Source organism: Mus caroli, unplaced genomic scaffold (genome assembly GCF_978045245.1).
Source record: "Mus caroli unplaced genomic scaffold, Mus_caroli_1 scaffold_16, whole genome shotgun sequence".
NCBI classification, from domain to species: Eukaryota; Metazoa; Chordata; class Mammalia; order Rodentia; family Muridae; genus Mus; species Mus caroli.
The window spans coordinates 69028180-69040420 of record NW_028227271.1 but is presented as its reverse complement, the minus strand read 5'-3'; the positions used below and the strand labels follow the sequence as shown (position 1 = coordinate 69040420).

The following is a 12241-nucleotide window of genomic DNA, read 5'->3' as shown; positions in this document are numbered from 1 at the left end:
TCTGCTGGCAGCCTATATAAGGACATGGAAGCAGGAAACTTTTGCTCTTTGTCTGCTTGCTCTTACCTTGCTAGCAAGTCCATTCCTGCACTGCCATTCCTTGGGAATTCTAGCATACACTGAAGACCAGGTGAGGCATCTAGCCTCATGGACTGAGCAGCTACTGGATTCTTGGACTTCTCACTCATAGTCAGCCATTATTGGATTAGCAGGACTGCTGTTTCTAAGTCATATACACACAAATTTTGGCATAATTTCTTACACAATATTTTAAGGGGTGGGGCTGAAAGCACTGCTTCCTTGGGGGAGATAAACCCTTGAGAATCTAAAGTAACACAAAATGGTACCAGGAGTGGTTCTAGAGCAAGAGAAGTGTAAGTGTCTGGAATAGGCTTTTTTTGCTAGTACTCTTGGTAAAATAGCTTGTCCTGTTACTGAGCCCTCTCTCTCCTAGCTCAGAAAAAACTATTAGCCCACAGTGTGAGCTATTGTACAAACTCAAAAAGATAAATACATTTGATTATCTTTTTTAAGAAAAACATTTTTATTACATATTTTTTTTCATTTACATTTCAAATGCTATCCTGAAAGTCCCCTATACCCTCCCCCTGCCCTGCTCCCCAACCCACCCACTCCTGCTTCCTGGCCCTGGTATTCCCCTGTACTGGGGCATATAATCTTTGCAAGACCAAGGGCCTCTCCTCCCAATGATGGCCTACTAGGCCATCTTCTGCTACATATGCAGCTAGAGACATGAGCTCTGAGGGTACTGATTAGTTCATATTGTTGTTCCTCCTATAGGGTTGAAGATCCCTTCAGCTCCTTGGGTACTTTATCTAGCTCCTCCATTGGGGAGCCTGTGTTCCACCCAATAGATGACTGTGAGCATCCACTTCTGTATTTGCCAGACACTGGCATAGCCTCACAAGAGACAACTATATCAGGGTCCTGTCAGCAAAATCTTGCTGGCATGTGCAATAGTGTCTGGGTTTAGTGGCTGATTATAGGATGGATCCCGGGTGGGGCAGTCTCTGAGTAGTCCTTCCTTCCATCTCAGCTCCAAACTTTGTCTCTGTAACTCCTTCCATGGGTATTTTGTTCCCCATTCTAAGGAGGAACGAAGTATCCACATTTTGGTCTTTCTTCTTCTTGAGTTTCATGTGTTTTGCAAATTGTATCTTGGGTATCCTAAGTTTCTGGGCTAATATCTACTTATCAGTGAGTGCATATGATGTGTGTTCTTTTGTGATTGGGTTACCTCACTCAGGATATCCTCCAGATCCATCCACTTGCCTATGAATTTCATAAATTCATCGTTTCTAATAGCTGAGTAGTACTCCATTGTGTAAATGTACCACATTTTCTGTATCCATTCCTCTGTTGAGGGACATCTGGGTTCTTTCCAGCTTCTGGCTATTATAAATAAGGCTGCTATGAACATAGTGGAACATGTGTCCTTATTACAAGTTGGAACATCTTCTGGGTATATGCCCAGGATAGGTATTGCTGGGTCTTCCTGTAGTACTATGTCCAATTTTCTGAGGAACCTCCAGACTGATTTCCAGAGTGGTTGTACAAGCTTGAAATCCCACCAGCAATGGAGGAGTGTTCCTCTTTCTCCACATCCTTGCCAGCAACATCTGCTGTCACCTGAATTTTTTATCTTAGCCATTCTGACTGGTGTGAGATGGAGTCTCAGGGTTGTTTTGATTTGCATTTCCCTGATGATTAAGGATGTTGAACATTTTTTCAGGTGCTTCTCTGCCATTCGGTATTCCTCAGGTGAGAATTCTTTGTTTAGCTCTGTACCCCATTTTTAATAGGGTTATTTGATTTTCTGGAGTCCAGCTTCTTTAGTTCTTTGTATATATTGGATATTAGTCCCCTATCAGATTTAGGATTGGTAAAGATCCTCTCCCAATCTGTTGGTGGCCTGTTTGTCTTATTGACAGTGTCTTTTGCCTCATAGATGCTTTGCAACTAATTGGAGAGAAACTTGAAGCAATCCCAGTAAAATCAGGGACTTGACAAGGCTGCCCACTATTCAATATAGTACTTGAAGTCCTAGCCAGAGCAATTAGACAACAAAAGGAGATCAAAGGGATACAAAATGGAAAGGAAGAAGTCAAAATATCACTATTGGCAGATAATATGATAGTATATACAAGTGACCCTAAAAATTCTACCAGAAAACTCCGAAACCTGATAAACAGCTTCAGTGATGTAGCTGGATATAAAATTAACTCAAACAAATCAGTGGTATTTCTCTATACAAAGGATAAACAGGCTGAGAAAGAAATTAGGGAAACAACACCCTTCACAATAGTCACAAATAATATAAAATACCTTGGTGTAACTCTAAGTAAGGAAGTGAAAGATCTGTAAGATAAAAACTTCAAGTCTCTGAAGAAAGAAATTGAAGATCTCAGAAGATGGAAAGATCTCCCATGCTCATGGATTGGCAGGATTAACATAGTAAAAATGGCTATCTTGTGGAAAGCAATCTACAGATTTAATGCAATCCCCATCAAAATTCCAACTCAATTCTTCAATGAGTTAGAAAGGGCAATTTGCAAATTCATCTGGAATAACAAAAAACCTAGGATAGCAAAAACTATTCTCAACAATAAAAGAACCTCTGGTGGAATCACCATGCCTGACCTCAAGCTGTACTACAGAGCACTTGTGATAAAAACTGCATGGTACTGGTACAGCGACAGACAGGTAGATCAATGGAATACAATTGAAGACCCAGAATGAACCAACACACCTATGGTCACTTGATCTTTGACAAAGGAGCTAAAACCATTCAGTGGAAAAGAGCATTTTCAACAAATGTTGATGGCTCAACTGGTGGTTATCATGTAGAAGAATGCGAATTGATCCATTCTTATCTCCTTGTACAAAGCTCAAGTCTAAGTGGATCAAGGAACTCCACATAAAACCAGAGACACTGAAACTTATAGAGGAGAAAGTGGGGAAAAGCACAGGGGAAAAATTCCTGAATAGAACAGCAATGGCTTTTGCTGTAAGATGGAGGATCGACAAATGGGACATTTGATTATCTTGATTCACCAATTGTGGGTGGCAATGGTTTTATTGCCTCTGTATATGAAACTGTTGTAAATTTTGTGAAAAATAAGGGAGATGCTGCTGCTGGTTGGCTGCTCTGGGGGATTAATGTACTGACAAATTGACTATCTCAAGATTCATATAAACAAGTCTAATGGTTTCTAAGTGTGCACTGGGAGAGAATTTTCTTTCCCGTAGTCCCAAGCTGCAGAAAAATCCAACTGAAGTTTTCATTAGTAGAGTAGCTGAAACTCAAGTCCTTGCCTCAGAGTATGTCAGTGGTTAAAGTAAAGACATTAATCGGTAAAGACTGGGATCCTATAACTTGGCATGAGATGTGTGGGAGGACACCACTGAAGTCAGAAATTTGAACCTGTAGATTCTCAAGGGGTTATCTCACCCAAGGAAGCATTATCCTCAGCCCTACCCCTTGAAATATCATATAAGAAATTATACCAAAATGTCTGTTGGTGGTGGCACAGCTCTTTAATCCCAGTACTCAGGAAGCAGAGGCAGGTAGATCTCTGAGTTTGAAGCCTATTTACATGGTTGAGTTCCAGGATAGTCAAGGCTATACAGCCACCTTGTCTCAAAATCAAACCAAACCAAACCAAACCAAACCAAGCCCAAAACCAGAAACTATGCCAAAATATCGGCCAAAACTAAATATTTATTATCTCATAGTTTCTAATGTAGATCTCAAATTCAGGGGCACTCTCCCTGGCTATGATAAAGAGGAGGTTCTGGCTCAGAGTTTTTTCCTGAGGTGGCCAAGCACAGCTAGAGGTTCAGCATCTGCAGAACCAAATCTCAAGCACAGAAGCTGTTTCTCATCACGGGGCCTTGCCCACTCTGTAGCCTGTATATCACATTTGGCAGCTGGCTTCCTTCAGAGCAAATCCTACCATATCAACATTACCTCTTACATCTTACTTGAAGAAGTCACACACTGTCATTTCTGCCACAGTGTATTTTTCAGAAGTGAGTCATTAAATACATCCAATACATCCAGGCATAAAGAATCAGGCTCGATCTTCTGAATTGGGTGCTATAAACAAATTTGTGGAGACATTTTAAATTAAGTTCTATAGGAAAGTATTTTTTAAAATTTAATGTGGGTCTTAGTTAGGGTAACTATTGTTATGATAAAACACCAGGACCAAAAGCAACTTGGGAAGGAAAGGGTTTATTTGTTTTGGAGAGGACTGTGGAAGGATTTGGAAGTTTGGGCTAGAAAAGCGACCGAGTGTTGAGAGCTCAGTGGGCTTTTCTGCTGAACCTTTGAAGATAAGAGTGTTGAGGGCAGTGGAGACTGTTCTTTACATTTTACTGTGAATGACTAAGTGCTTATAAACCTTATGGAGAAAGTGGAACATAATTAAAACGATTTTATTACATTATTTGTGTAAGTGCATGTCAGAAGCCAGAGAAGAGTTGTAGCAGTCAAATGCTCTTTTCTAACCATGTGACCTCCAGGATCCAACTACGACTGTCAGGCTTGACACCAAGTGCCTTTACTAGCTGAGCTATCTCACCGGCCCTGGACATTAATAATTTCTGAGAAACACCATTCTAGCATCAAGTATTTTAAGATAAAATATTGCAGATGATTGTAGTACTCTGAATTCTGTTCCTGTTTTATTCTATTTCTTCTTTGGAGGTGATCCACTTAACTCAAGAAACACACACACACACACACACACAAGCTTGAAACAGAGAACTTTCTCCATTTGCTAACATAGGTCTACAAAAATCTTACAGCTAATAGTGTATTTAATGGTGAGAAAGTTTCTGCTAAGCAGCCTGTTCAGAGCTAGACTGAGACCTACTTCTGTAGATTTACTGTCATTTGCATCATGGTCTTTCAGAAGAGACTTCAAAAATATATTGTGTTTATGTATATTGCATTAGAAAAGATGTGAGAGGGTTGGAGAGATGGCTCAGCGGTTAAGAACACTGACTGCTTTTCTGAAGGTCCTGAGTTCAAATCCCAGCAACCATATGGTGGCTCACAACCATCCATAATGAGACCTGCTGCCCTCTTCAGGGGTGTCTGAAGATAGCTACAGTGTACTTACATATAATAAATAAATAAATCTTAAAAAAGATGTGAGAACAGAGGATCTTTGGGGAAGCCTACTCATTTGACAAACAATAATAATACAAAGGAATTAAACTTACTTTAACTGATTATATAACAACACTCATGGGTTGAAAATGATTAACTTTTAGTACAATAAACAAATTGTATCCAGATAAAGTTTTTAGGCTAGGGATTTGGCACCTTTTTTCTGGCTATAAAAGAAAAACTTCATGTTTAGCACTCTATATATTATTTTAAGCATCTGAGTAACATCCTGATGGTGTTTTATTAGATTGTCACACATGTATAGATTTATGGGAATTTTTTAAATATTAGAACTTCTCAGCCATGGATTCAACCTAGTTGCTGTTCGAGTGTTTTGGGTAACAAGAAAAATGTTTATTTTGCTAATTAGGCTTTCATAACACTCACATTACATGGTCATTTATTAAGGCTTTTGAGGAAGCAGCTGCTGTGAATTAGCGATTGCTTGCTGTTTTTTTCTGCATGTGAAATCTAATTCATTATTTTCACTATTAAAATGAACTTTGGCATTCTCATGAATACCATTTTCTATAGCAATCTCCAATTCTCTCAAGAAATAGTATTTTTTTTTTAATTTCAAAAGTTTTATGAGTGGGCACTGAATAACCTATAAAGGAAGACTATTTTCAAGACACTATGTTTTCTTCAAAAGTTACCCAAAATTAAGAGAAGCTGGTTTAAAAAAAAAGGCAGCATATTCCGTGCTGTTTCTATCCACTCAGTCTATTATCTTCTAAGGTAGGTGTTTGAGTTATTGCTGTTAGCCCACAAGTTACCACTACTAAGTATTTATACATCTATTTCATCGTAACATAATCAACACTGTCCTTACCACTTATTTCACTTTTGGCTCAGGACTCTTATTTTCACATTCACTCAGCTTTTTGGGAACCTCCATATTAGACGGTAGGCCGGTCCTCTCCATTCCATGCACCCTATGCACGCTAACTAGGGACTATTTCACCTCTGCTTTGAGAACGAGATTAAGTACAGTATAGTTTAAGCGCACTCTTTTAAGCTGTTCACCCCTGATCTCAACTGCGTACCCACGTCCACTTTCCCGGCCTTACAAATAAAACTTCAGCAGTAAATTTAAATCTTCCGCCTTTCCTAGCTCCTCCCACCTGTCTTTGACCTCCACCCCACCGAATCCCAGTTCCTCTTTCCAGTCCTCCAGTAGCCACGGGAAACTACCGCTTCTCAGTTTTCTGGGCTTGAAGAACGAAGGCTACTTCTCCCGACTCCACGGCACCCTGCGTTCCAGCCGCCTCCGACTACCAAGCCTCCTGGGCCGTACTGGGTCACGTCCAGGCCATCGCTGTCTCCCTGCAGCGCCACTTCCGGATCGCCGGTGCCTCCACTTTACCGGTCCGCACCCCGCACCGAGCGCTATGTAGAGTTAATTCCTAACCCAGAGCGGTGGCAGCGGGGACCCCGGCCTAGCCAAGCCGGAGTTGTCCCAGGCAGGCAGACGCGCGGAGTCCTTGTTCCCGCTGCGGAAACCTGACGGACGGCGAAGCCCGCACACCCGGAAGTGGCGCGGAACGCGTTGAGGCGTTTCCGCGGCGGACGCCAGGTACCCGGAGGAGGAGCGCACGCCGCGGCTCTGTGGCGTGTTTACCTTGGAGCGGGTGCGGCGGCGGCGGCAGCAGCGGGCCTGACGCCAGCTCGGTCCTATGGCCGGAGATCCGCCTGCGTTCCGGAGACCGCCTCCGGCTGGGCTGCGCTAGGGTAGGAGTGAAGCAGGACGTGCTGTCCTCCCACGCCCGGGGGCCGGCCGCCTCCTGCCCCTCTGCCTACTCCTCGTCAGGTGAGGCGCTCAGTTAGCGGGGAGCTCGCGGCCGGACCCGGAGGGCGGGCGATCCGGGAGAAGCCTGCGGCCGCCTGTCGGCCTTGCCAGGCTTCCTGAGAAGTGCATTTCCAGTTGCTTTTCCAGTTGCTGCCAGTCGATTCAGTTACTTACAAAATTTCCGTCTTTACCCTTTTCAGGATCTGACTTTGACGCTTAATTTTGAAGATGCTGGAGTCGTACGTAACTCCAATTTTAATGAGTTATGTGAATCGCTATATCAAGAACTTAAAGCCCTCAGATCTCCAGCTTTCACTATGGGGTGGGGACGTGGTCCTCAGCAAACTCGAGTTAAAGTTGGACGTTCTGGAACAGGTAAGCAGTACAGCTGCCATCGGAACATCTTCGTCTTGATAGACATAGCCTGTCTACTATGTTTTGAATGATAATAAATTTCCTGTCAGCGTGTTTTGCCTACTGTGTAGTTAGAGACTTCATTTTATAGAAAAAAAAAATACAAGACTTTTTGCCTCGTAAGGGCTTATTCTGTTAGGATTCCCCAACATTTTTTTCAGCCGATAGAAATTTCAGCTTGTTTACTCAGTTCTCAAGCACTGCCAAATATGCACACTCTTACAATGTCATATGAAACTGGGAAATCATTACATTCTTGTTCTTCTTTTGGGTCAGTGGGAGAGTGTGAAAAACAGCAAGAGCACACACATGTAAAGTTCTGTTCCTTTTACCAGGAAAAATGGCATTACTCATGGATCCTCAGATTGAGTAGACACAGGTTGAGAATGATGGTAAAAACTGGAAACATCTTTATTAATCACTTTTTAAGGTTTTTTTTTTGTTTGGTATTGGAATGATCTGATGCAAATAACTGTGACTTCAAAGTTCACATACTCAATAATTCACTTAACACATTTATCAATGACATATGCCAAGTACTTCTGATAATGCTTGAGACATGTTATACACATTAACTGCGGGAGCTCGAGAGCCAGAGAGCAGCTGCTTTGTAGGAGAGGCTTGAGTTGATGGGGATGGTTATCAATACTTTTCATGGCGTACTCTTGTTATTGGATAATCCAGACAAAGCACTAAGAAAATCAGCTTTCCCCATTTTCTGCAAACGTTATTGAATGTCTTTAATATTTTTATTTTAGTTTTTAAAAATGAGAACAAATCCTAAGTATGATGGTTGAACTTTAAGTATGGAAATACCTGTGAATTCACCATCAGGATGAAGGCAGGGGGTGTCTCTAGCACCCTACAAGATGCACCTGTGTGCCCACCACACCAGACTCCCAAGACACTGCTGGTCTCATTTTTGCACTTTTGTGTTACTCAGATGAAGGACTGGACTTAGCACTGCATGCATGCTGGCCAGGTGTTCTGCTGCTGAGCCGCATGCCATAGCAGTTAGATTTCTGTCAATGAGGTGTTTGGGTTTTTAACTATTGAGCCTCAGGTAAATAGAAGTGATTTCTGCCTAGCAGCTACTGGTGCTTTCTTCCTCCTCCTCCTCCTCCTCCTGCTGCTGCTGCTTCTTTGATGAACCCATAGTGCTGAATCAGCAGCAGCTTGTTCTTTGTGTTGCTTTTGTATTCCATTGTGTAAGATGTCACAGTTTATCTGTTCTGTCAGTAGAACTTTCACTTCTTTATATTGTTGGCTATGAACATAATGTGTCTATGAACAATCTCTTGTGTGCATATTTATATACATAAGCATTAGTTTCCCTAAAGTATATCTAGGAGGTAGGCACATGTCTGATTTCAATATGTATTGTTAATAGTTTAACAGAGTGTATTAATTTACAGTCTTACTTATGGTTTTAAATATTTCCCAATTTTTTTCCTACTTGGTATGTTTGTTGCTTTACATTTTTGGCTTTCTGATGGATGTGTAGTGATGTGCCATTGTATTTTATTTGAATATTTCTATATGTATTGACTGGTTATGTGGATATCTTTTGTAAATTCTCTGGCTTTTTTGAGAATGTGAATATTTGCCTTTCCTAATTGTTGTGTGGGAATTTATTTTATGTTGCTTTTGGCTCTGAGTATTGAACCCAGGAGCTCACAGACATTAAACCTGTGATCTATGACTAACTTATACACAAGCCCCCACTTTCCTTTGTGCTTAGGGCTGTTCCTATCTTGATTAAGAAACCTTTATTATTGTTTTTTTAATTGTTTAACATTTTTTGGTAGGTTCCTTCAGATTGATTGTCTGTGTATACCGTCTAACATTATAAATAATGCAGGTTTTATAATCTTTTAAGCAAGTGTTTTTTTTTTATGAATATATAATGTGTTAGATACCATCAGTGCTTATAGCTTTTAGTTTTATTATTGCACTAGCTAGAAACTCGTAACAAAATGTGGAGCAGATGTGATGGGAATAACTTTCTTTTTTATCAGACCGTTTGTAGGAGTTGGTTCTCTTCTTTACTAGGTAAGTCTGGGGATTGAACTGGGGTCATCAGGCTTCACTGGGCAACTTCCCTGAGCTGCTGAGCTATCTTGCCAACCATCCACTATTATTTCTTTATTTTTACTTTTTAAAATTTATTTAAGGTGTATGAATGTTTTGTCTGCATGTATGTCTATGTACTACATGTGTTCCTCTTGTCCTTGGAAGTCAAAGAGGTGTCAGATCCCTGGAGTTAAAGATGATTGTGAGCTGCCATGTGGATGCTGGTATTGAACCTGGCTCTCCAGGTTCAACTGTTCTTAACCACTGAGCCACTTTTCCAGCTCCTGGTATTTTTTTTGAAGGGTCCTTTTCTTTTTTCAGTTTTGCTAGATTTTGCTTTGTGTATTTTGTGACTCTTTTCTTGTATATTTTATCTGATCTTCATGAATTGATCTTTTTAATCACTATTAAGTGTCCTGTTTGACCTTTTTTGGTTTATTTGGTGTGGCAATGAGTGTGTGCGTGTGTGTGCGCGTGTATGTGTGTGTATGTAGTGTCTGTGAGCATGGCATATGTTTATAAGGTATATGTGCTTTTGAGCCCCTGCATATGTGTGTGAGGGCCAGAGGGGCACTTGTGTCCATGTGTAATGGTGTACTTGTGTAATGCTCTATCACTCTCCACCACATCTGTTCAGGCAGAATCGCTACAGAACCTGGAGCTAGACTGATAGATATCACACAGATCCCAGCAGTCCTCCTGGCTCTCTTCAGGCCCCTAGTGCTAGAGTTACAGGCATGGCTATGCCTGTTTGTTTATTTATTTATTTATTTATTTATTTATTTATTTATTTATGTTAAAGCATTAGCTAAGGGATCTGAACTCAGGTGCATAGGTTTTGTTAGTAAGAGCTGTTACTTAGGCCTATCCATATTGGATTTTTGGTTAGGGTTTTATGGCGTCCAGGCTGGTCTCTTAACTATTTGGATCTTTAGTAACATTATTTTTCCCTCTCTTATGATGTCTGTCTTGCCTGGTAGTAGTATAGTTACTTTGGCTTTTTGTAGTTGATATTTGCATGATATATGTGATGCATTATTTTGTCTACTTGATACACTTGGGTGGAGGGAAGCTCAGTCAGGAATTGCCTTCATTAGATTGGCCAGCATGCCTTTGAGGGCATTTTCTTAATTGCTAACTGATAGAGGAAGGCCTGGCTTACTATGGACAGTCCCATGCCTAGGCAGGTGGGTCTGGCTATATAAGAAAAGTAGCTGAGCAGACCAGGGGTAGAAAGCCAGTAAGTAGCGTTTAGTTCCTGTCTCCAGGTTTCTGCCTTGATTTCCTGTCTTGGTTTCTTTCCATGATGGCCTATAACATAGGAGCCAATAAACCTTTCCTCTCCAAGTTGGTTTTCTTCAGTGTTTTATCACAGCAATAGAAAACAAACTAGGACAATATATATTTTGCTTTTTTATTTATATTTTTATATCTGAAGTATTTATTTTGTAAATAGTATATATTATATTTTTAAATTGTCTGACAACCTGTGTTTTGGTTGGAGTGTTTAATTCACTTATATTTAGTGCTTATATGGTTGGATTTTCATCTATTTTCAAATTACTTTCTGTGTCTTACGTCATTTTTGTTCTTCAGGTGTCCTTTTGCCTTGTACTTTTGTATTAAGTAGTATTATTAAGTAGTATTATTTTTGAGTTATTGTCTTAGTAGTTGCTCTAAGGATTACAGTATACAGTTGGTTGCCATAATCTGAGATTCATGCTAACCATCACTTCATTTTGTTGTGTGACTCTTTCTGGGGAAGATGGGAACAAATACCCATTTACTCTAGACACGGACAGCAGACAAAAAAAATGATGCCACAGGCTTGGGGAGCTAGTGAGTACATTAGAATCAACTATAGGAGCGAGGGTGTCTCCCAGGCACATGCATATGGAAAGTCTTACCTTTGAATGGGTGACAGCTCCTCTGTGTTGCATTCCTGGAGCTCAGTGTATAATTTGCAAGCTGTCCCACCCAGAAGTCTGTCCTCTCTCCAGTATTCTTTATTACTAACCTGGGGGAGGGGTATTGTTAATCACCTAACATTAAGAGATTTCTAATCAAGTTGCATTTCATTAACTTCTTGAGACTTATAAGTCCAGGAGGAAATGTTTCTACTTGAAAAAATAGCCAAGCAAGTCACTGTAATACAGGTTCTCCTCAAAACCCCTTTCTCTATGCTTTGTTATTTTCCTGGGGAAACATGAACAACATCAGTTTAACTGAGGTAGGGTGCTGATGAAAGATCAAAGAAACAGTTGTATCCAAGCCTTGCTTGGTGAACTAGTTTTTTGTAGTTGTTTACAGGAACATGGATAAGTGAGGGCTTATTTAGAAAAGTGGTTCTTGCTGGGTAGTGGTGGCACACACCTTTAATCCCAGCATTTGGGAGGCAGGTGGATTTCTGAGTTCGAGGTCAGCCTGGTCTACAAAGTGAGTTCCAGGACAGCCAGGGCTACACAGAGAAACCCTGTCTTGAGCCCCCCCACCCCCAAAAAAAAGGAAAAGAAAAGAAAAGAAAGTGGTTCTTAGTCTATGGGTCAGGACTCCTTTGCTGGCTGGGGTTAAGGGGTAGGGATGGGGTGGAGGTGAAGGGGTGGGTAGAACAATTCTTTCACAGGGGTGAAATCAGATATCCTGCATATCAGATATTTGCATTACAATTCATAATAGCAGCAAAGTAACAGTTATGAAGTAACAACAACGTTTTCTGATTAGGGTCACCATGATATGAGAAAGGGTCACATGTTAAGAAGATTGAC

The 12241-nt window shown here is 40.8% G+C and overlaps 1 protein-coding gene across 2 annotated transcripts in view; it reads left to right on the top strand.

Moving 5' to 3' along the window:
• Positions 1-6379: 6379 nt before the first annotated feature.
• The window catches only part of Vps13b (vacuolar protein sorting 13 homolog B), a 553787-nt gene continuing 547925 nt past the window's right edge, over positions 6380-12241 (top strand). For both annotated transcript variants that reach the window (XM_029469591.2, XM_021183993.3), the window contains exons 1-2: positions 6380-7010; positions 7190-7364. In XM_029469591.2, coding sequence (XP_029325451.1) covers positions 7218-7364 — 147 coding nt within the window. In that variant the 5' untranslated portion in view covers positions 6380-7010; positions 7190-7217. The remainder of the gene's footprint in view (positions 7011-7189; positions 7365-12241) is intronic.